General features: G+C 41.3%; 1 protein-coding gene across 5 annotated transcripts in view; it reads right to left on the reverse strand.

Annotated features, from left to right (window-relative positions):
• The window catches only part of LOC104884525 (manganese-dependent ADP-ribose/CDP-alcohol diphosphatase), a 32236-nt gene extending 10855 nt beyond the window's left edge, over positions 1-21381 (reverse strand). Inside the window, exons 1-3 of one of the 5 annotated variants that reach the window (XR_788736.4) lie at positions 6755-7787; positions 4702-5693; positions 4133-4187 (exon numbers count right to left, since the gene is read on the reverse strand). Coding sequence is in view for 1 of the 5 variants with exons in the window: in XM_048647702.2 (XP_048503659.1) it covers positions 4724-5674 (951 nt within the window). In the remaining 4 variants the exon portion in view is untranslated. The other 4 variants (XM_048647702.2, XR_008970391.1, XR_008970392.1 and 1 more) reach the window with 4 other exon arrangements.
• Between the last annotated feature and the right edge of the window lie 3997 nt (positions 21382-25378).

Here is a 25378-nt window from a genome sequence, read left to right on the forward strand (position 1 = left end):
GACAAATCCATAAAAAACTTTTTCCAACACATATTAGCACCAATCAAGTTGTTTAATTTTAGCTACTTAAGACAGATTTCAAAAGTTTCAAATTCACTTTGTTGTTTGACTTAAGAACAAGAAATCTACCCATAATATAAAGGACAGATAATCTTTTAAATTCATCTGCCTCCGATTGCATCTCATTAGATCAAATCTTAGAAGTTATATCCTTCAAAAGAATCCCTTGCTTGTCATTAAAAATGTCAAACTTAAACTGAAACTCGTTTTTCAACACATTATCGAATTTATTAGACCCTCTACTAGTAGATATCTTCTCAATCACACAATCACCCATGAAAAGCAAAAAAAACATCATGAATATCAAACTTGCTCAACACAAATTTTTCACAACATCAACTTTAAACATCCAACTATCAAGATTGAAAGAATTGATCAAAAAAGGAATAATAGAAGTGGGACTTTAAGTCAAAAGCAGTACGCAAAAAACCTCCAAAACCAATATCATTCACATCTCTAACTTGTTACGAAGATAAGTCTTTTACAAGACTCACCAATTCATTCGGTCTACATTGATTAGTTAACTTTAATGGCTTTTTTTTCTATTTCGGTACATATGATGTACTATTCTTCTTAAGTAATTTAGCTCTTTTTTTCAACCAAATCCATAATGGAAATGTGTTACGTTTACCCTTTGCATTACCAACCTCATAAATATTTATATCTACATACACACATAAACTAATTACAAACACAATTGGAGATTCTACTTCAACATAATATAGATTTCAAGAGATTTGAATCAACTATATTGGTACTCATGTAACCATAATTGACACAGGTTCCTATGTTACAAATGATAAATAGTCCAAACACAAAAATTAGTTTATAATTAAAATGAACGACAAATAACTTTTAAATAATGTAACAAGCCAAATCTTGATAAAGAAAAATGACTTTACAACAATTATGCTATCAATTAATAATACTATCTTTGTATTTTTTAGTTGCACCTTTTACCTTTTCACGTTTGACAAGACGCTTCTTTGAACGTTAATATCTCTTATTGGGTGTAAGTACAAATTATAAAATTTGATATTTGAAATTCTGATATTGAGATTAATCTAACATGAACCTACTTGATTATGTTTTTTCTCATATAATATTGTGATGTAGTTTAACAAATGAGTATGAGAAGCTGAGACTTGAAAGGATTGAAGTTCACAAGACAAAGTTGGAGAATCTGGGTGTGAAGCGCATTATGGCTAGCATGAATAGTCTAGTGGATAGCACGAAGAAGAACAAGGAGGTGAGCAGGTTCAAGAGTAAAGCTACATTAGATCAAGATAGTGACTACTCACCAGAGGATGATCTATCGGATGATGGCAATGACGAGGAAGCCACTGTTGCAAACAAGAAAAGGAAGGTATGTTGAGTTAAATTTATGGCTTCCTCGTCATTGCCATCATCCGATAGATCATCCTCTGGTGAGTAGTCACTATCTTGATCTAACGTAGCTTTACTCTTGATCCTGCTCACCTCCTTGTTCTCCTTCGTGCTATCCACTAGACTATTCATGCTAGCCATAATGCGCTTCACACCCATATTCTCCAACTTTGTCTTGTTAACTTCAATCCTTTCAAGTCTCAGCTTCTTTGAACGTTAATATCTCTTATTGGGTGTAAGTACAGATTATAAAATTTGATATTTGAAATTCTGATATTGAGATTAATCTAACATGAACCTACTTGATTACATTTTTTCTCATATAATATTGTGATATAGTTTAACAAAGTTGGTTGATGAATAGTGTTATAAAAGCCTAAGTAGCACCAATACGGATACGGGGACGGATACGGGTACGGGGACGGGGACGGGGACGGAAAACGGCAAAATTAAAATTTCTAAAAACGGGTACGGCTTGGATTCGGCAAAAAATAAATGTAATATATTTTAATGAACATATTACGTTAAATTTTTCCTACATAAATCTCATTTAATTTTTGTAAAAAAAATATTAAATGATATACATATTAAAATATAAAAGATAAGTTTTCTTCTAGAATATAAACTTATATATATAGGATATAAAAGATAAGTAAATAATTTCATTTAGTAAAAATAAAAATAAAACTATAAGTTAGAAAAAGACAAACAGTAAAAGAAACAACTTTAAAATAAATTGGACAGCTGTATTATACTGTACTACATCACTCTTCTGACTTACAATTACTTTTGTTTCTTAATGTAATTGCATGAGCCAAGGAGAATACAACTGTCTCACGTGCTTCTTTAATAGGCTTTTAAGTCTTTAACCCTTCTCCTTCCCCTTCCCCTCCCCCTTCCCCCACAGTAAAAAAAAAAAAAAAAAAGTAAACGCTGAACCAGAAAAGGTCGAGCAAGGCTTCCGGAGAAGATGAGATGCGTGACTGCCGAGCATTTGTGGTGCTTGCCGGTGAAGAAGAGGGAGAGAAAAGGGTTGCGCAGCTTAGAAGAGAATGAAAAAGGCAGATAATCGAATTGGGGGAATTTATAGAAAACCCTAGATCTGAGTTTTACAAGGCTGGGTACGTCTTTCACAAGCCCCAACCGTACCCAAGACGTACCCAACTTTCGCCTCGCCGTACCCAAGAGCATCCAACGTACCCAGATTTTTGAGTTCGTTTTGGGGACGAATCCTAGCCGTACCCGTACCGTCCCCGTACCGGGTACGGGATTCGGCCCTCAAGAGGCGTACCCGTGCTTCATAGATAAAAGCAAATGGTGGAACTAAAAAAATATGGAGGTAGTATATATATCCCAAGATCGGATGGTTTCACCAAATATGGATTGACTTTCTACATTAAATGCAAGTTTGTCATCCTATAAGAGCATGGCGACTCTTGCCAAAAAAACACATGCCATCCCTCCCTCTCATCAACTTTTTCTCTCATCTTACAAAAATTGATCATACAATATGGACTCATTTTGACAAACCCACTCCACTCATGACCCAAAAAAACTTAATTTTCAAAAGTGTGTCAAAAATATAACTAAATGAATGTTTATTTATATATCTCAAAAAAATATGATCGTTGATGAAAATTTTTTTATTTAGTTTTGTATTTGAATTTATTCAGATTACAAAATCTGAATATCAAAAAATAATCATTATTTTGAAGTGTTGCCACATGCCGACGCACAATTGGCTAGGCGCGTTAACGCATGACAGAAGTTGCTGGTATGCTACTAAACTCGTACACCCGTGGCACCACTTCATTGGCTCTTATGATTTTTTTTCCCCCTCAAACTCAATGTTTTGAAATTTCTAGCCAAATTTCTCCCACTTTTTGTGAGCCCCTCCATCTCCTTTTACATGACTTATTCCATAGTTTGAATCATAGGATGCCCAAACATGAATAATTGAGTCATTGTATGACCCAATTAAAAACATCAAGAAACCATGAATGCAATCCAAAGTTTTTTTTTTTTTTTTTTGAACTAGGTTGGGACCCAATTTTATGATCAAATAAACCATGAGTGGGTATGCTCTTAAGGAGAAAAAATCTACAATTAAACTTGGGCAGCAAAACAAATCAAGGCAGTAAAACAAATTAGTAAAAAAAAAAGAAAACTAAATTAATTCTTAGGTGCCAAAACACAAACTACATTTTTAAGCGCAAACTAATTTGAGTATCTAATCTAATGTCAATAAATAAATGCAAAAAATCAAATTCTTAAATCTAAATTGAAATCGTGCCAAAACACAAATAAAGAATGCAAATTTGAGTATCTTACGCAAATAAATTACATACATACCTTAAAATCAGTAAAAAAAAAAAAAAAAAACGATAGCAAGTTATAGCAAAATTAGATTAACAAAAAAAATCTTGCCCTTAATCGTGAATTTGTTTTCGAAATTTCTACACTGTATCATGAATATGCAAATTTCTTGCTTTCTATCCTCTTAATCATGAATATGCAAATTTCTTACCCTTAAGTATGAATATGAGAATTTTTGAAAATCAATAGCACTACTAATATGCTTATACTATGTAGATATTAGAATATACAATAACAACCATGACTAAGATTTCCTGTCATATGCTTCTAAAAATTCAATCAAAATTCTTAATAAAAAACAAATACTAACCTTCTTCTCCCATAGTGTATGCGTCTCTTGAACCAATCTTGAGTGCTGAATTTCACTGATAATAAAAAATGAAATTCACTGAATTGATATTGACAAAAAAAAATTAATGTATCAAGGAAGCAGAAAAACCAAAATAAGAGACATGATCCACAGGTTCAAATTTCTTCTCACTTCTCATTTATAAATTCCCTTCTCACCTACCATACGGGCAATAAGACGATAAGTGCTAAGTCGCCACTACTTAACATAATGTGCAAAACAAGCTAGCAGCACTGCTTTCTGCCAACATATAAGCAGGAGTACACAGTATAATTTGTCTGAAGTTCTGCCTCACTCCAAGGCAAGAAATTAGGGACAGAGAGATAATAAGTTCCAGCAAGAAGCAGGAACGCACATATAGCATGTTTAGTTTTATAATTTTATTCCTGGTAATCACACATACATTCTACCGTAGGTAACTTTGTCAAGAGAATATCCTTATATTCAACAGATATTCATTTACAATATTATCCAATTTTCTAATCAGTCTTAAAAAATGTACAATTCGTTGAATTCGAAGAGTACTTTACCTAGCAGGCTAACACTTCAAGGTCAAGAATCAAACACCATATCTGTGCTCTTCATCCGGTCGAATCCAACAAGAGATACCCTATCCTCGTAAACATCTATATATCCAAACGCATCTGAATTTGGAGGGCACTCGAGGGCTGCTTCAAGAACACGGTGGTGGACCCCATGGGAATCAATTGAGTATCCCCCTTTATGTTCGTGGCCAGCAAGGCAGACTTTTACACACTTATATTTGTGTACAATATCCATAACATCATCGTAATTCCATAAAAGAGCTTCAGATGTTGATGCACCTGGGTCAAGCGGCAGGTGACAGCAGATAATCACCCTCTGTTTTAACTCAGTTGCATTCTGGAGGACATCATCTAGCCATTCCAGCTGCTTCTTTCCAACAGCTCCATTGAACATGAGAAACCTTCTTTCAAGACCTTCAAGTCCAACAGGACTATTCTTATCTGAGTTTGGGTTCTTTTCCTTAAGAGATCTCAATGCTTCCACTGAATTTGGATGATCTTGAGGCCAGCCAATGGCACTAATATCATAGCCATCAAGAACAACCAAACGGTAACCAGGTATTGGTGAAAAATCATAATAAGCACTGTCATTATGACTTGGAATCTTCAACAGTGGAAGTAAATTTCCACGGGAAAGATTGTAGAGGCAATGGTTGCCAATCATGTGGTATACAGGGCTGTTGAATTCTTCAAATTTAGAAGCAACCTTCTTTACAGCGTCTAGAGACTGGTCTTTTGGACAAAATCCATCGACAATGTCACCAAAATTGACAGCAAAACTAAGATGTTGAAGGTTATTCCATTTCTGGACCGCCCTTTGCAATACAAGTATACTATGTCTATAATATCTAGGCACACCAAGGAAGGAGCGACCATCAGGAATATCAGCATATTGAACATCTGATATAACCCCAAATGAGAAGAGGGGTTGTCTCCCTTGAGTAGTAATTAAACCCATTCAGTCAAAGCTGATTATCCTAATATATGATGAAAGTCAAAATTAGAATTGCTCAAAAGATTGAAGAACGAAAAGAAAGGGAAAGCGGAAAGAGGGAGATAAGTAATACAATTCAAGACAATATGTTGATTGCTCAACATGCAAGTTCTTTGTGTAGTCCTCCGTACAAACATAATGCTAATATCAAATATACTTCTTAAAGACGAGCATGCACAATAAGGGATGCCATTCCATTCGTTGCATTCCACAATATATACTTTATGGTCTCTCCAATGAGCCAAGACTACATCAATCAAAATCATAGTAATTTCTTCCAGTGCAAGCCATTTCACTCGTTTTTGGAAATGACAAACACCAACAATATACAACGTCGATTATTACTATCAAGATAGGATATATTGGTAAAATTCTTCTAGTTAAAAACAATGTGATTAGTTATTTTCCTTCCTACTTAACTCAAGTCATCTTGCTCCAAACACGCTAAAATGCACCATCCTTGCCTCTTACTATTCTCGCCTTTTGGTCACATAAACAAACTAGAAGCAGAAAGTGAATCCTTCAAAAGAAACACCAAACTGTGTTATTTGTGCCATATTCACCGACGGCCCATTTAGTAAACAATATTAACTGGCGGTAATGGCAAAAAAATCATAAGTATAATTCAAGAAAAATCACCAAATCCTTTATAGTATTGGAGTCTCATCCTCATACATGTGATGTTCATCACATATTCCCATTCTCACAGAAAACCAAAATTCAAGTCTAATTACAGAAATACCATAACCCAAATCAAATTGATTAAGTCTAATAACAGAAATACAATAACCCAAAATTTGATTAAAACCATCAATCTTTTGGGCAGTGCCAAGAAACTTCAAATGATAGGAACCCTAAAAACTTCACTACACTAATTTCACAAAATAAATGCTAATTTTAGCAAACCTATAATAAATGAGCTGTAATTACAAAAGGCAAAGGCAGACAAGAAATCGGGAAATAATTCTAATTCGAAAAACAGTATAATTTAACCATGTTCTTCAAAATATGATAACAGAAGAGATAAATAAAGGAGAAATTTACCTGTGTTTTTGTAATAATATGATAATGCGGCGATGAAATAAAGGAGAAATTTATCTTGGAAAATTAATTTGAGTGGGGTTGACAATGGAGAGAATTATACGAGTTTGGGAAAATAAGGAAAAAGATGCCGCTGCGAAAGAGAAGGTGCAAGATGTCAAGATCAAACCAAGAGCCTTATAATAGGATGATCACGGGTTAATTACTTAATTTAACGGACTGTTTAGTTCTTTTTGTCCGGGGCCGCGGGCGGTTACCGGATTTGTTGGATGAATAATCGTCATGACTTTATGCCGTTATTGAACATCAATCTTTTGCATACACATAAGGAATTCTAGATAAGCTAAAATTAGAGTTTGATTATGCATGAACAACCTAAATTATTATATTATGTAAATTGTGTATAACTTTTGATACGTAATTCGAAATATTATAATTTTTATTTTATTGGATAGTGCTCAAAATATGCTCTGAAATAAAATATATTTATAATATAGTTCTATAACTTATCAAATAGAGAGCGCCACATACAATTGTCATATCAATCACTTTTATTTTAAATATTTTAAAAAATAGAGTTCTACATATATTCAAATACATAAAAGGAGTTTTGGATAACGAGAAATTAGAGTTTCGTTTTGAATAAACAACCTTTACAAAGATAGAGTTCTACATAGATTTAAATGCATATAATGAGTTTCAGATAAGCTAAAATAAGAGTTTGGTTTTGCATGAACTACGTAGATTATTATACTAATTAAATCACGTATAACTTTTGCTACGTAATTCGGAATATTTAAATTTTTGTTCCATCGGATAGTGCTTGAAATATGCTCTGAAATAAGATCCATTTACAATATAGTTCTACAACTTATAAAATATAGAGCGCCACGTAGGATTGTCATGTCATTAATTTTATTTTAAATATTTTAAAAAATAGAGTTCTACATATATTCAAATACATAAAAGGAGTTTTGGATAACGAGAAATTAGAGTTTCGTTTCGAATAAACAACCTAAAGTATTATATTATGTAAATTGAATATCAGAGTTTGGTTCTTTCAAAAAAAAAAAAAATGGTTTTGCATCAAAAACCTAAATTATTATACTGTGTAAATTGCATATAACTTTTGCTACGTAATTCGAAATATTTTAATTTTTGTTTCATTGGATTGTACTCGAAATATGCTTTGAAATAATATCCATCTATAATATAGTTCTACAAATTATAAGACAGAGAGCGCTACGTAGGATTGTCATGTCATTAATTTTTATTTTAAATATTTTGAAAAATAGAGTTTTACATACATTTACATCCATAAAAGGATTTTTGGATACAAGAAATTAGAGTTCCATTTTGAATATAACTTTCTTTACCTAATTCAAAACATTAAAAAAATTGCCATTTGAGAGTGCTTAAAATATACTTCAAAATAAGATTCATTTACAATATAGTTTTACAACTCATGAAAATATATTTAACTAAATAAATGGTAAGACATTATTTAGTCTTTCTTTTAGATAAATATAATAATAGTTATGGTATTTTCCATGTTAAAACTGTGTTAGCTATTGTTAGTCATACCAATTATTGGGATACTATTTAATAATCGACTTAGCTACAATATTTAACCGGACATTAAAAATATAAAATTTTATATAACAAATCTAGAAATTAAAGTATAATGACAAATACTTTCTATGTCTTTTTTCTACTACAAGAAAGAGTTTGGGCATGTTTTTTAAGAAAATAAAAAATATGGATAGTCTAGCATAGAGAGGTTAACTAGAGTAGGGGATAAGTAAATCCTTAATAAAGTAAACACAACTTTTTGAAGTAATTTGAGTAATTAATGATGATTTTACTAATATCAAGTAAAGGCGATGTTATCAATTATAGTTGCTTTCTTTAACAAAAGTGGAATGATTCTAATAGATGAAACTACCCAAAGTGATAATTGTTGCAATAGAAAAAGAATGGACAAATTATATAAACAAAATGGTGTTGAAAAATCTCATTTCACAACAATAAAAAAAATCAACAATGTTAACAAAAAATTTGCAAAAAATAAAATAAACAATAACTTGTGCAACGCATGGGTTTCAAAACTACTTTCATTTATATTTAGCGACTAATTTAACTTAAATATCCCCCACTAGTTAAATTTAGTTCTAATAGATAACAAAAACTAATGATGTCTAGTGTTTCTGTCTAGAAATTGAGGATGCTAATTCCTTTGCTTAGGGAGTACCGGGTCAGATCTGAATGTCCTGAGTCCAAAGTCCGTACGCCGGAATCCTGCAAAAGTAATGGTTAGACTGCCCCGGGGGTTGTTCCGGGATCGCCTCTCCGACGCTCAAGTCAGTGATCAATCTTAGAGAGATAAAGTCTAGAGAGAGATGCTCTGGTTTGTTAGGTAAGAATTCAATACCTTCTCATTGATGAGTGGGTTGAGTATTTATAGTGCTTGGGATATCCCAACTGTAGCCCAGCTGGAGGGCACTGACAGCTGGGAGGCACTATCACAGGTGGGGCCCTCTGGAGGCTTAAGGCTTTGTTGGGTTTAGTGTCTCTGACTGGCTTAGCCCAGGAAATAACCCAAACAATTAGCCCCACGCCAGGAATGGGAAACATCGAGGCCTTGCTGAAGTGTCTCCCGTTCGTGGCGGAACCTAGATAGCCCTGAGCCCAGATTGACCTGGTCTCCTGGAGGAGAAGGGAGGCACGTGCCGACCCAGTCTCCTTGAGGGAAGGGGAGGCATGTGCCGACCCGGTCTCTTCAAGGAGAGGGGTGGCGTGTGCCGACCCAGTCTCCTTGAGGAGAAGGGAGGCATGTGCCGACCCGGTCTCTTCAAGGAGAGGGGTGGCATGTGCCGACCCAGTCTCTTTGAGGAGGGGGAGGCATGTGCCGACCCGGTCTCTTCAAGGAGAGGGGTGGCACGTGCCGACCCGGTCCCTTCGAGGAGAGGGGAGGCACATGCGCCGACCCGGTCTCATAGAGGGGAGGAGGAACGTATGCGCCGACCCGGTCTCGTGGGAGAGAGGGGAAAAGTGCATGTCGACCCGGTCTCGTAAGAGAGAGGGAAAACGTGTGTGCCGACCCGGACTCATATAAGAGAGGGGAAGCTTACGTGCCAACCCGGTCTCATAGAGAAATGGAGGGGTATTGTTCGTGCATGGCTCGGATTAGGGGCCAATGGGCCCCATGCTTGTCCGAGCCGGTGACTACTCTTACTAAGTCAATATGGGACTTAGGAGAATTACTCAACCAAAGAGGAGAGCCTCATGGGGCCGAGTTGGTTGGACGCGGCTCGGATGAGGGGCCAATGAGCCCCCAGGCTTGTCCGAGCCGGTGCCTGCTCTCGCTAAGTCAATCTGGGACTTAGGAGACTTACTCAACCAAAGAGGAGAGCCTCCTTGGGCCGAGTTGGTTGGACGCGGCTCGGATGAGGGGCCAATGAGCCCCATGCTTGTCCGAGCCGGTGCCTGCTCTCGCTAAGTTAATCTGGGACTTAGGAGACTTACTCAACCAAAGAGGAGAGCCTCCTTGGGTCGAGTTGGTTGGACGCGGCTCGGATGAGGGGCCAATGAGCCCCATGCTTGTCCGAGCCGGTGCCTGCTCTCGCTAAGTCAATCTGGGACTTAGGAGACTTACTCAACCAAAGAGGAGAGCCTCCTTGGCCGAGTTGGTTGGACGCGGCTCGAGTGAGGGGCCAATGAGCCCCATGCTTGTCCGAGTCGGTGCCTAAGATGTTGGACCGCTGGCTGGAGTGACCGAGCTGGTAACCTTGAGCTGATGAACTAGTAGTCTTCAGCTGGTGAACTTAATAGTTTCTTGAAAACCAAAATGCCACGTGGCAACGGTGGATTATTGGGGTGCTTGAAAATATGGTGGCGATTCAACTTCTGGTCATTTATGACCTTTGTGACGATTGACATTCCTTGGAGCTGTTTTTTTTGAACAGTTTTGGGCTCTTTGAGAGGCCCATTAAGGTGGCGAAAACGCAGGTCCCGGTCCAAGTTTTGACGTGGGACACGGAACCCGAGGAATTTGCTTATAAATAGGGAGAGGAGAGAGAGATTTTGCCATTTCCTCATTTCTCTCTCTCTCTCTAAATTCTGAGATTTTCTGCTCTTTCTCTCTCTACTTTTAGAGCTCTTTCTCTCTCTAAGTCCGGGTTCCCTCTTCTTCGTCCGACCAGGTACGCTTTTGTTTTGTTTTTTCACTAAGTTTTTCTTCTATTTCTTTTAATAAAATCGGCCGACCCCTTCTGTTGATAAATAATGGGGAGCTCGTCCGAGTCAGTGACACTCCTCCCTCACCTCTTTATAATTTAGCCGAGGATGTGAGAGGTATGGGAATGGTATTGGTGTCAACTTTAATAAGTTGCCCGGATCCCTCGGCTGTGCCTGAGGCGCTTTCCCTCCCGAGTACTCCTTCGCAAGCCGAGGAGGAGGAGGCCGAGGGTACCATCCCCCTACCCTGGGAGGTGTCCCTGGCCTATCCCTCTTCGAGGAGTTACTTAGACAGATATTTGTTTGATGGTGTAGTTTGGATAACTATGCCGGGAGAAGAAGGTGAAGCTTCGACGTCCGGGCGGCTTGTATATCCGGAGATTGATCCCAAAGGCGGACCGGGAGCGAAGTTCCCCCTTCCGTCATTAATAAAGGCTCTGTTAGAAGACGCCCGAGGCCAAGCGGCCAAGTTTCAAATAAAGGACCCCTACTTGCTGGTCCGACCCGATGCCAGCCATACCATCCTGACCCCGCCTCCCGATGCACCGCCTTCTATTACAAGGCCATGGAGATGGGATTGAGGTTCCCGCTGACCCAGTTCGAGAAGGACATTCTGAACGCCTACAATTTATGCCTGGGTCAGCTTTCTCCGAACTCGTGGGGTGGAATCTTGGCTGTCCAGGTAATTTGTGACATTATTGGAGTTAGGTCGACCCTCACCCTTTGGCGGCATATGTACAAGTTGTTCGAGATGCCTGCCGGGGATCATGGACCTGGTTGGTGGTGCTTCCAGGCTCGGCGAGGCTACCGAACCGTCCTCGACCTACCCACTTCTCAAAAGGGGTTTCGCCGAGGATTCGCCTTTGTTTATTATGGAGGAGAATGGGGTATCCCAATCGTACCTCCATCTGCCGACCCCAATCACTGCCTGAACTTCAAAGTGCCCGAGCTATCGGAGGAGGAAGCAGTGGCCGCCATCTATATGCAACTAGAGGCCAAAATAGTGGATGGCGGCGAAGTTTTTGTAGCGGGGAACTGGCTCCCGAGCTGCAAACTTTTTAAAGATGAACACTTCTTGGCAGCATTCGGCCTGAGCCCGGCTTTTCCCAAGGGTAATTCGGCAAAAGGGGGTCTGGTTGACTTGTTTTTTGTTTTGTTTGTTATATTTCGCTAACTGTCTCTTTCCTTCTGCAGAAGCTTCTCTAGCTTATATAAAAGAAACTGGTCGAGCGATTGACTTCTGCTGCTCTGAAAGCCGCTCGGATCAGGGCTGAAATGAAAGCCAACAAAATCAACAAGCCTCCTCAACCCAAGGTATGGATCTCTTTCTTTTCTCCGAGTAACTCCCATGTTGGTTTCTTGTGACTTATCGGTTTTTTGAACCTTTTTCAGGACCCTTCCAACCCTAAACCGAGGAAGCGTAAGGAACGGACCGAGGAGAGGGTGGAGATGACGGAGAGAGCATTGGCGAAGGCTCGAGCCGAGAAGGAGGCCTCGGCAAAGAAGGCAAGGCAAGAGCCTTCCGTGGAGGTGAACAGCCCTCGCCAGGCTTCTGGGGATGACAATACCCATATCTCCATTCACCCGGAGGACTTCGAGCCGGTGCGCAGTCCGAGTCACGTGCAGGGGACTTCTCATACCGAGCAGACCTTGTCTGAGGCGCCGGTCCCGTTCACAGAGATGTCCAAAACGGACAAGAAACGAAGGATCTCCGACGCTTTGGAGATACTTTGCACCCAAACCGACCGAGATCATATCAACGCGGTAAATGGGAAGAACGAGTCGAGCGAGCTCTTTCGCTCCTGTATGGACGTAAGTACCGTTGTTTTACTTCGCTTTTTGCCCCTTAACTGTCACCTTCTAACTGGTTCTTGTTTTGCAGTTTTCCATCCGGATGACAAAGGTAGCTGAGGACCGGCTTGCACAGGTGCAAGAGGTCCAGAGCTTGAAAGAGGCGGCTCGGTCACACTTCGACGAGCTTTATCAGGCCAAGGAGGGGAAGCGGCTGGCCGAGCTACGATTGGAGGAGGCCAACACTAAAATCAACAAGGGTGAGGCAACTTGGCAACAAGAAAAGGAGGCTTGGAAAGTGGAGAGAGCCAACCTCACCCTGGCCAAAGAGAATGCCGAGTCAGCCAAAGTTGAGGCCGAGTCGAAACAAGCTCGTGTCGAGGGCTACTTGGAGAGGATCAAGTTTAAGCTTTCCACTGCCGAGGCCCAACTGAAGGAGGCTCAGGCGGCCGTTTCCCGCTCCCAGGAGGAGTGGTTCAAAGCCTGGCAGGCCTCGGATGACTGCACCGAGTTCTGCGCCGAGGTGGGCCAATCCGCCCACAAGATGGGCGAGGATGAGGCGCTCACCAAGCTCAGGGAAGCCCTGACCGACTCCTGCCCTGAAGCTGACTGGAATTCGGTCTGGTCTCGCTATCAGGAGTTGGCTGAGGCTAAGGCAGCCGAGATTAAAGCGAAAATGGCCGAAGAGATGAGCTCGAATGACGAGGCTGATGATAACGAAGAAGCTGCCAGCACCGAGCCGCCTCCAACCGAGCAACCTGCTGCCGACCCCTCTACCAAGCTGCCTTAGGATTTTTCTCTAAGCTTTTGCCATGTTGGCTTTTTTGCTTTAATCTTTGTATTATTTTTTGTAAATTTTTGGTTGTATTTTGCAAATCTGATCAATGGGAATACAACTACTATTTTGCAACTTGTCGTTCATTATGCAATTTATTTTTGTTATTTTGCAATATCACAACATATGAATATACAATGGACTGGTTAAGTCCTGTTTGCAACTTTGATCAAAATAATAAGACTGGCTAAGTCTTTTCATTTAAGGGGTGAAACCCGACTTGATACATGGACTGGCTAAGTCCGAGTTACATTTGAATTTGTTAGCTAAACCGACCAGGTAACGCTGGTTTTACAATATGCCCCTATTGCAAGTAACAAAAAGAAATTAAACATAGAATCTTTTGAGATTGTCTAAGTTCCAAGGTCGAGCCAGGGGGACCCCTTCTGGAGATTCGAGTCGGAATGTCCCTGGCTTGATGACCTCTGTGACCTTATAGGGGCCGTCCCAATTTGCCCCCAGCTTCCCTTTGAGATGGGAGAGTCCGGTGGCTTCCACCTTTCGGACGACCCAGTCACCTAGGCTGATTGGCCGAGGCTTTACCCGCCTATTAAAGTGCCTTGTGATTTTCTGCTTGTACCGGATGGCTCGCAGCAAAGCATTGCCTCGTGTTTCTGGCAACAGGTCTAAGTTGACGGGTTTTTCTTCCTCGTTTTGGTCAAACTCATAGAATGTGATCCGAAGAGAAGGGATTCCCACCTCGACCGGAAGAACAGCTTCGCTACCATAGACCAAGCCGAAAGGGGAGTGCCCCGTAGCTTCTTTCACTGTTGTTCGGGCCGACCAAAGTACACCGGGAAGGTCGTCTACCCATGCCCCCTTAGCTGCATCAAGGGATTTCTTGATTCCCTTAAGGACAATTTTGTTAGCCGATTTGGCTTGCTCTTTGGTCTGAGGGCGGGAGACGGCCGAAAACCTTGTTTGAATGCCGAACCGGGCAAAATAGTCTCGAGTCGGCCCGCTGTTGAATTGTCGGCCATTGTCCGACACCAGGGCTCTTGGAATTCCGAACCGGGTGATGATATTCCTCCAGATGAACAGCTGGACCTGCTTGTCAGTAATTGACGCCAGTGGTTCGGCTTCGGTCCACTTGGTGAAATAATCAATAGCCACAATTAGGAACTTCCTTTGCCCAGAAGCTGGGGGAAAGGGTCCGAGCAAGTCCATGCCCCACTTGTCGAAGGGCAGAACCGCTTGAATGGTGGTGAGGGGAGTGGCAGGTGCTCTCGGTATGTCCGAGTGAATCTGGCAGGAGGGACACCGCCGAACTAAGTCCGAGGCGTCAGCTTTCAAAGTAGGCCAATAGTATCCTGCCCTTAGCGCCTTTCCGGCTATCGTTCTGCCCCCTTGATGGCTCCCGCAAGCTCCTTGGTGTATTTCCCGGAGGACATAGTTTCCTTCCTCGGGGGTTATACACTTGAGGAGGGGATGAGTGAAGGACTTCTTATAGAGCTGCCTTTCATGCCAGAGGAACCAACCTGATTTATGTTTGACCCGGTCGGCTTCCTTAGGATCACTGGGTAAGGTCCCGTCTCGCAAGTACTCCACAATTTCGCCCATCCAGTTCGAGGAACGATTGAGTACGAGCTGCTCTTTGGCATTTATGCTAGGCTCCTTCAATACTTCCCAAGTTATGGTTCTAGGGGCCGACCCTTCAGCAGAACTAGCCATCCGAGCCAGTGCATCAGCTTGCTGGTTTTCCGAGCGAGGAATGTGGGTAATCCGGAATCCGGACAACCTTCCAATGACAGCTCAGGCTTTGGCCAAGTACATTCTCATGTTGTCCTCCTTGGCCTCATAGTCTCCGGAAATCTGACCCACTATGAGTTGTGAGTCGGACTTGGCTATGACTGATGTTGCTCCAGCTAGGATGCATAGCTGTAGTCCGAGGATGAGGGCCTCATACTCGGCTTCATTGTTAGATCCGAGAAACTCGAACTTAACAGCATATTCAATTTTTTCTCCGACCGGGGGCTTGATGACCAGCCCTGCTCCACAACCACTCTTTGTGGATGACCCATCAACAAGCAACTCCCACTCCTCTTGCGAACCGACCGGGGGTCGAGTTGCGCATTCAGTGATGAAGTCAGCGAGTGCTTGGGCCTTGATTGCCCTTCGTGGCTCGAATTCGAGCCCAAAGTCTGCTAACTGGTCTGCCCAATCGCTCATCCGACTCGAGTGATTTCTATTCTCAATGAGCTTCCGGAGCGGTTGTCTGGTTAGGACATTGATGGGATGTGCTTGGAAGTAAGGCTTGAGCTTCCGGCTCGCCATTACTAAGGCAAAGACCATTTTTTCGACATCGTTGTACTTCGCCTCGGCCCCCCTATAGGCGTGGCTGATGAAGTAGACAGGATGTTGCTTTCCTTCTCGCTCGGCTATTAGGACAGTGCTAAGAGTGTAGTCCGAAACAGCCAAGTGAATGAACAGGGGTTCCCCCGGCAAGGGGGAGATCAGTTTAGGCAAAGTTGCCAAGTGATTCTTGAGGGCAGTGAAGGCTTGCTCGGCTTCGTCGTCCCATGCGAACTCTTTTCGCTTCAGGGCCTTGAAGAACAACAAGCTCTTATCAGCCGACCGGGAGAGGAATCGGCCGAGCGCCGCTAAGCAGCCGGTTAAGCGTTGTACCTCCCGAACGTTCCGAGGAGATTTAATCTCTAGGACCGCTTTGATTTTGTCCGGGTTGACTTCGATTCCTCTTTCGTCCACTAGAAATCCGAGGCACTTTCCCCCTTTAACTCCGAAGACACATTTTTTGGGGTTGAGCATCATTCGGTATTTTCTTAGGGTGCTCAACGTTTCTTTCAGATCTGCAGGGTGATCCGACTGGGCCTTGCTCTTGACTATCATATCGTCAATGTATACTTCAATGTTCCGACCCAATTGGTCGCTGAAGATTTCGTTGACGGTTCGCTGATATGTAGCCCCGGCATTTTTGAGGCCGAACGACATCATCTTATAGTAGTAGACACCCTGAGGAGTGACAAATGTCGTATGAACTCCATCCTTCTCGGCCATGGGAATTTGATGATAGCCAGCATTTGCATCCATGAAGCTGAGAAGGGCGTGCCCTGCCGTTGAATCAACCAGCCTATCGATCTTTGGCAGAGGGTGATTGTCCTTTGGGCAGGCTTTGTTTAAGTCGGTGAAATCGACACACATTCGCCATGCCCCACTCAACTTTTTGACCAATACCACGTTGGCCAGCCACTCCGAGTATTGGCATTCTTCAATGAAACCCGCTTCGAGCAGCTTTTTGACCTCTGCGGCTGCTGCGGCATTTCTTTCGGGACCTTGGTGTCTGAGCTTTTGTTTGATTGGTCTGAACCCCTCTTTGATGTTAAGCTCATGACACATGATTTTCGGGTCGAACCCCGGCATTTCTGTGGCCTCATAGGCGAAGACATCTTGGTACTCCGTGAGCACTTGGATGATAGCTTGCCTACCCTGACGGTCCGACCGGGGTCCTGGCCGATCGCGACTTCTTCGTCATCCTCAGCTGGCTGAGGACGTTCGTATTGCTTGGGGTTCTCATTTTATGTACACCCCGAGGCTGGTTGAGGGCTGACCCCCTTCGTATTTTCTTTTTTTCGAGTCCTTTTGGACGTCGTTGTCCGAGTCCTTTTGGACGTCGTTATTTTTGAGGCTATTCACATAGCACTCTCTTGCTGCCTGTTGGTCGCCTTGAATTTTTCCTACCTTCCCGTCATCAGTCTCAAACTGCAAGAGGAGTTGGTAGGTGGAGATGGCGGCCTTGGCTTTGTTTAGCATGGGCCTCCCCATTATTATGTTGTAAGGAAAATGGATGTCTACCACCAAGAAGTCGATCGGTAGGCTTCTCCCCTTACCCTTTTCACCCATCCGAGTGGGTAATTTTATTGATCCGACCGGGAGGACAGAGTTGCCCCGAAGCCTATGAGCGGCTGAGCCATGGGGGTAACATCCCGTTCGGTGTACTTCAACTTTTTGAGGCAGTCAAGGGTGATGATATCCGCGGATGACCCACTATCCACCAATACCCTCTTCACCTTCGTATTAGCTACCTTGAGCTCGATGACTAGGGGGTCGTCGTGCGGAACTTGCAGCGTCCGACTGGGTTCCCCGAAAGTCATGACGGGGAAACTAGCTCGATGGAGCTGGACATCAAGTACCTGATGTTTGAGGTTTTGGAGGTGAGCCTTGCGTGCTCGGCCGGTTAGGCCTCCCGACGCGAATCCTCCAGCGATGACACCGATGAATCCTTCCGTGTCCCCGCTGTTCGACTGACCCACCTTTTGCTTCCCCTTTTCTTCGCTCGAGCGCTTTAGGTAGTGATTGAGCTTACCCTGGTCGGCCAAACCATCCAAGGATTTCTTGAGCTCTCGACAGTCCTTGATGGTGTGCCCACATTCCTTGTGGTAGTCGCACCATAAGCTTTTATCCCTCCGAGACGATGATGTCCGGATGGGCGTTGGCCTGGGAAGCCAATTTTTGTTCCGGATGTCAAAGTAGATCTCTTTCCGGTTTTTATTGAATCGGGGGTCGTTGCCGTTATCGGTGAGCCGTTATCGGTGAGCCGATCTCCACGGCCCCCCGTTCTTTGATGCTTAGGCTGACCCAGGTGACCTCCTTCACTTTTCTCTTCTTGCCACCCTCATCCGAGTAACGGCAGATATCCGTTGCCTGGATGAATCTTTGGGCCCTAGCCATGGCTTCCGAGTAAGTCTTTACTTCATTCTCGGCCAATGACCATCGGAGCCGACCCGGTTGAAGACCGGACATGAGGGCAGCGAAGGCTACAGCGTCCTGTAGGTCGGTAATTTTGAGGGACTCCTCGTTGAACCTCTTTATATAGTCCGACAAGGATTCATTCTTGTCCTGCTTCACCCCCATGAGATGGAGGCTGGTTTTTCTTTGCCTCTTTCCAGCTACGAACTGGTGGATGACGAGGTGTTCCAGTATGGCGAAGTCAGTTATGACCCCCGCTGGGAGTTCTTGGAACCAGTTGAGGGCCAGACCTTTGAGGGTGGTGGGGAAGAAACGGCACCAGGTGGCCTCGCAACTCGTCTGAACGCTCATTTGAGCCTTGTAACTAGCCATATGATCATCTGGGTCGGTTAGGCCCGCAAATGGCTCGATCAGGGGGGTTTTGATTTTCCCCGGGGTTTGGGTCCCTAAGATATTTTGGCTGAAGGGGATCAAGAACTTGAGCCCACCTCCAGTTAGCCTAGGAGGATGAGAATGAGCCGAGTCCCTTGGCCCTCTCGATCATTTGGTTTCTTCCTGAGGAACTCCCGGGCGTCGTAGCCTTGGCTGAGGCGCTTCTTGTTGTTAAGGAATTCTCGGGCGTCTTGGGGTTTCCGACCCACCCCCCCCCTTGGGGATTTAGATACATGGGTTTCTGCATGCAGACGGGCCGACCCCTGTCGTGCCAACTTTTCTTTTTCTCGGTGGCTTGGGTCTCTCGCATCGGACCGTGGCCGGCTAGGCTGCGGATCCCGATTAGAACGAGAGTGGTCCCTGTGGGAGCGGACGACTGTGCGCTCTCTGGGCTCATGCTGATTGAGCGGGACGACTTGTTGCGGCTGCCTCTGTTGGAGCATGGCCATCATGTACATCATGCCCTTTTGGAAAGTTTCCTGGAGCTGAGCAGTGATAAGGGCCAGGTCAGATGCAAAGAGCGGCTGAGGCTCCACATGCTGAATATGTTGGGAGACCGACCGCGGGTCCAGAGTTTGGACGGTGGGTGACCTCCGACCCGGAGAGGGGGTCTGCTCTGCCTCTCTATTATGTGCAGGTGAGTGGCCTCTCTCCGGTCGAGGGATTGGGGGTTCCCGATTATGCGCGGGCGAGTGGCCTCTCTCTGGCCGAGCGACTTGGTCAGAGGCTGGCTTGCCGCGAGTGTTTTTGGTTGGTGCCATTGTTAATTGGCGTTCGGAGCTGAGTAGCTGAGTGAATAAATCTTAATGAGTGGTGGCGAAGTAACTTTTTGTACTTTCCCCACAGACGGCGCCAAACTGTTTCTGTCTAGAAATTGAGGATGCTAATTCCTTTGCTTAGGGAGTACCGGGTCAGATCTAAATGTCCTGAGTCCAAAGTCCGTACGCCAGAATCCTGCAAAAGTAATGGTTAGACTGCCCCGGGGGTTGTTCCGGGATCGCCTCTCCGACGCTCAAGTCAGTGATCAAGCTTAGAGAGATAAAGTCTAGAGAGAGATGCTCTGGTTTGTTAGGTAAGAATTCAATACCTTCTCATTGATGAGGGGGTTGAGTATTTATAGTGCTTGGAATATCCCAACTGTAGGCCAGCTGGAGGGCACTGACAGCTGGGAGGCACTATCACAGGTGGGGCCCTCTGGAGGCTTAAGGCTTTGTTGGGTTTAGTTGTCTCTGGCTGGCTTAGCCCAGGAAATAAGCCCAAACATCTAGTTAACTATATTGTACATTTGTATGAAATTTTGAAAATGCTGGAATACGACATAGAAACCAAAGAAATGTATGTGTATAATAAAATAAAATAAAAATCCTTATATATACTACCACCGTTTCTTAATAAGTGCAACATTTTCCTTATTTGGAATAGTCACAATCAGTGCAACCAAGCTCAAAATGGTAAAAAAAGGTTCAATATTATTACAAATATGCCACCAAAAAGCAAAAGAGGACCACAAATTTTTTGTTTCATCACTTATTACTCTACTTTATTGTGGTCCCAACTTTCTCTCTCTACATTCCTTGGTATTCTCCCACTTTCACTATGTTGCACTTATTAAGAAACGGAGGAAGTATTTTCTTTTGTACACTTTATCGTAAATTGTATTGTTTTGAGAGAAGAATTAGAAGATCACGTTGGGTTGATGGTTAAGCCGCTGATATTATGATAATCATAATTGAGTTTGCAGATTTAAGACTTTTTGTAATATTATAAGATCATCCCCATTGTTTAAATCATCGAGTCCTCAAAGAACAGGAAGATGTGATAGCTCAATAAAGTACCACTTTGAATTTTCAATGGTTTTCTTATGACTTGCCTCACAATTGGTGTAACCTACATGCTAGTGGCCTAGCAAAGGTTGATCCTTAGACCATTTATCTTACGTAATTAAAAAAATCGACTCACTGACATGTATAGTCCATAAGATAATAGTTGCAGTAGTAGAATTAGTAGTGTGTTTGTTTGCAAAGACAAGAGGATTAAGATAGAGATTAGGGGAGGGATTATGTTTGTTATTCAGTCATTGGTGCATCTAATCCAAAGGAAAGTTGAGTGTGTTATAAATTATAATGGTAAATGATGACATGAATGCCTTTCAATCATTATAATTACTTCATTGTATATATAATTTCCATGGCACTAACCAAGTCAATAACCAACAAAAACTCCTTACTCTTTAGGGGATCATGGAAAATGAAAGACAAATGGTAAAATTCTTAAAGCGGATGGAAGGAGCAATAGTTAATTGGAAAATAATTGGAAAATTTGAAACTAATGGTATACATGTCCCTAATTCTTGATGATTCATACAACACGGATGTTGACCCTTGAGTTTTGAAGATGACCTAACCACAAAAGACATAGTATATTTTATTTATGCTGTTGCAAGGTAATTCATGCTCGAGCTAAGAGAATACTTGATTGAAGATTAAAGCGGAGAATTAATCAAGATCGAAGTAAAGATGTTCGAGAAATGAAGAATCAAGCATGGAATGAAGATTAGAATACATTAGGGTATTTATTAATCTTCTTGTTAAGGTTGAGTAATAGCTTTATTAAGTTCGTGGTGAATTCTCAAAGGAACTTGGTTCTGTTCCCATGAAAGGAACAGACCTGGCACTATAGGAACAAGGCTTAGGAACAAGACTTAATAATTAGGGAACAAGACTTTAAAACTAATTTAGGAACTTCTAAGTGACTAATATTGTGCGCCTAAGGTAATTGTGTGCCCAATATAGTTGTTAGAGTTTTTAGGGATAATTTGACTAAGATCCATAATTTTAGGAAGTTAGTTTAAGTTTGTTAGGAAAAGATTTTAAATAGATTTTCTGATTTTAAAATAACTGATTTTCAAATCTTATCTTTTTAAAATATAATTTTATCTTTTATATTTTATTTAAAAGATTTAACTTTCGAAAAATATTATTTCCGGTTTTTAAATGTTTCGGATTTTTCGAAATAAAAAAATCTGTTTTCCGGTTTTTATAAAAGATTTTGAAAAAGATATTTTTTCCTAAAAACTAGCTAAAGATTTTTATTTATTTATTTCCTAAATTCTAGCTTACACGCCTAAATGATTTACTGCTTCAGTTTATGGAGTTAGTGGATTTAGTGGCTAAGTTAATTATCCTCCAAGTATTTAATTAAATTAAATAAGATTAATTATTCTCCAAGTTTGCAAAACCACGTATTTGTTACTGCTTCTATGAATGAAGTAATGGTTAGTGGATGATGTACATGACTTAGAATAAATAATTTAATTTAATTAATTAATTAGAAATCATGGAGAACATGTGATAATGGTCTAAGTTAGTGGAAATCATGTCTTGTCTTAAAAGTCTATAAATAGGCGCCTAATTCACTTGAGAAAAATTGTGTCTGACTTAGTTAATTTGTCTTAAGTTATCTAAAGTGTCAGTGCCTTTCCTTAAGAGAATTCATACTTACATTAATCGAGTTTTATTACTCTTCCATTGTTTTACAAAGTGTATTTTTGAGAAAAAGGGTTTGAGTGAACTCTTGTAAGTGTGAGAAAGCTTTGAGTGAAGCAAGAGAAAGAGAAAGAAACTTCGAGTGAAGTTTGAGAGAAAACGTCAGTTGTTGGGAACTGTCGTTGGGAACTTGAGTTGAGTGACTTAAGTTGAGAATCGAGAGAAAAGTAATAGGTTGTAATCAGAGTTGTTTTGGCCTATTATAGTGGAAAGTTGTTTAAAATCCCTTGTGGTCGAGGTTGTTTCTTCCTACTAGGCCTAGGAAGTTTTTCCTCGTAAAATCTCTCGTGTTCCCATTGTTTGTTCCCAAGTTTACTTTTAATTCCGCAAAAAGTAGTGCTTATTCTCTCACTATAATTCACCCCCCTCTTATAGTGCTCATATTATACAACAATTGGTATCAGAGCGGGAACTCTAATATTCAGGAAACCCTGTTGAGTTCAAGATCTTGAAAAATATGAATACTAGAGAGAAACTGGAAGAAGGGTACTCTACGCAGAGGCCACCAATGTTCAATGGTAAGTTTTACACTTACTGGAAGAACAGAATGGAGATCTTTATCAAAGCCGACAATTACCAGGTATGGAGAGTCATAGAGGTAGGTGATTTTGAAGTCACTACCACTAATGACAAGAATGAGGTAATTCCTAAATCTATATCTGATTTTGATAAAGCTGATTTCGAAAAGATGGAAATTAATGCTCTTGCTATAAAATTGCTTCATTGTGGTCTTGGTCCTCATGAACACAATCGTGTCATGGGATGTAAAACCGCAAAACAAATTTGGGATCTTCTTGAAGTCACTCATGAAGGTACGAGTGAAGTTAAGAGATCAAAAATAGATCTTTTGATGAACCAATATGAACTTTTTCAAATGAAATCAAAAGAGTCTATCCAAGACATGTTTACACGCTTTACTAATATAATTAATGAGCTAACATCTCTTGGTAAAGTGATTACATCTGAGGAACAGGTACGAAAGGTCCTAAGGAGCCTTCCTAGGGATCGTTGGATGGCTAAGGTAACTGCCTTCAGGAAACTAAGGACTTTACTAAGTTCAATTTGGAACAACTTGCTGGTTCCCTCATGACTCATGAGTTGCAATTGGACAATGAGAATGGAGATATGTCCAAGCAAAAGTCGATTGCCTTAAAAGCTGATGAAAGTGAAGGCTCAGAAACAGATGAAGAAGAATCTGCTCTCATGGTCGAAAATTCAAAAGAATGTTTAGGAACATGAAGAAAGGTGACTACAAAGGTAAGAATAAGAAATATTCTAACAAACTTGTTTGTCATAAGTGTGGCAGTTCTGAGCACTTCATCAAGGATTGTCCCCAATGGGAACAAGAAAAAGGCAAAGGAAGGGAACAGAGCAGAGATAGGAACAAAGAATACAAAAACTCCTATACTCGATCTGACATGAAGAAAGCTATGGTTGCTGCATGGGGAGACTCTGACTCTGAGGAAGAAGATGATCCTCAACCAAATGAGGAGACTGCAAACTTCTGTCTTATGGCTCTTGACAATTCCGAATCTGATGAAGAGATTGAATCTCTTGAGGCAAGTCTAGACACCATCAAAACTCGTCTTAATTCTTTAAGTAAAGAAAAATTATTTGAGTTTATTGTTGACGCTGTAAATGATTGCAAAGATGAAACCATTAAACTAAAACAATGTCAAAATGCTTTAAGTGTAGCAAAGGAACATACCTCTTGGCTTAAAGTGTTCGAGTTGATATTGAGAAAAGATTTTTCGAATTGTTTGACAAAAATCTTAAATTAAAAGAGGATTTCGAAAATCTTAAAAATGAGAACTACTTGTTGGCCTTGAGTTGTCACAACTAAAAGAGTTTGTTCCTGAAGTAAGTTCATTTGACATTAAGTCAGTTCCCTTGCAAAGTTTCAAATCTGAAATAAACGAATTGAAAAATCATGTTTCATTTTTGGAAATTGAAAATAAGGAACTTGAAGGGGAACTGGACCAAATGAGAAATGAAAAGAAAATGCTACCTATTCCAAACTGGATTAAGAACCCTCAAACAAAACGAACTGAAGGTCTTGGTTTTAATCACAAAAAGAAATTTGAAAAACCTAAAAAGAGAGTTGATTTACCAAGTGATAAAGTTTGTATGTTTTGTGGGAACACTGGTCATTTTAGGAACTCTTGTCCTAAAAGACTTGGTCGCATCAATGAGAACTTGGAAACAAGTAAAGTAATTTGGAAAAAGAAATCTATTGTTCCTGAAGGAAAGGAACCCAAGAAAGATTGGGTTCCTAACTCTAACAATTAGTTTTCTTGCAGGTTGGAGTGAGGGGGAACAACACATGGTACCTAGACAGTGGTTGTTCTAAGCATATGACTGGAGATAAATCAAGATTTCTCTCACTCTCAGCCTACAATGGTGGAAGTGTGACTTTTGGTGACAACAAGAAAGGTAACATAGTTGCCATGGGCAAAGTTGGTAAGTCATCGTCACATTCCATAGAAAATGTGTTTCTAGTTGATGGATTAAAGCATAACTTGTTAAGTATATCCCAATTCTGTGATAGAGGGAACTGTGTGAAGTTTAATAGTGAAAAATGTTTGATAGTCAACAATAGCACAAAGGATATCATTTTGGAAGGAACAAGGAAAGGGAACACATATGTTGTGGATCTCAACCTTGTTCCCAAAAACAAATTCACATGCCTTAGTGTTATTGATGATGATTCATTCTTATGGCACAAGCGTCTAGGTCATGCTAGCTTTTCCTTGCTTGACAAACTGCGTTCTAAAGAACTAGTTTTAGGTTTACCCTCTACTAAGTTTCATTTAGATCATGTGTGTGATGCATGCGCAAAAGGCAAGCATGTTAGTACCACAAGACCTTTAGAGTTAATACATATGGATTTATGTGGACCTATGAGGATACAAAGTAGAAGTGGAAAGAAATATGTGTTAGTAATTGTAGATGACTTCTCTAGATTTACTTGGGTTATTTTTCTTTCTAGCAAGGACGAGACTTATGATGAGTTCCTTGTCTTTGCAAAGAAAGTACAAAATTTGAGTGGTCATAATTACTTCACCTTAGATCCGACCATGGTAA

The sequence above is a fragment of the Beta vulgaris genome, chromosome 7, assembly GCF_026745355.1.
Source record: "Beta vulgaris subsp. vulgaris cultivar EL10 chromosome 7, EL10.2, whole genome shotgun sequence".
Taxonomy (NCBI): Eukaryota; Viridiplantae; Streptophyta; class Magnoliopsida; order Caryophyllales; family Amaranthaceae; genus Beta; species Beta vulgaris.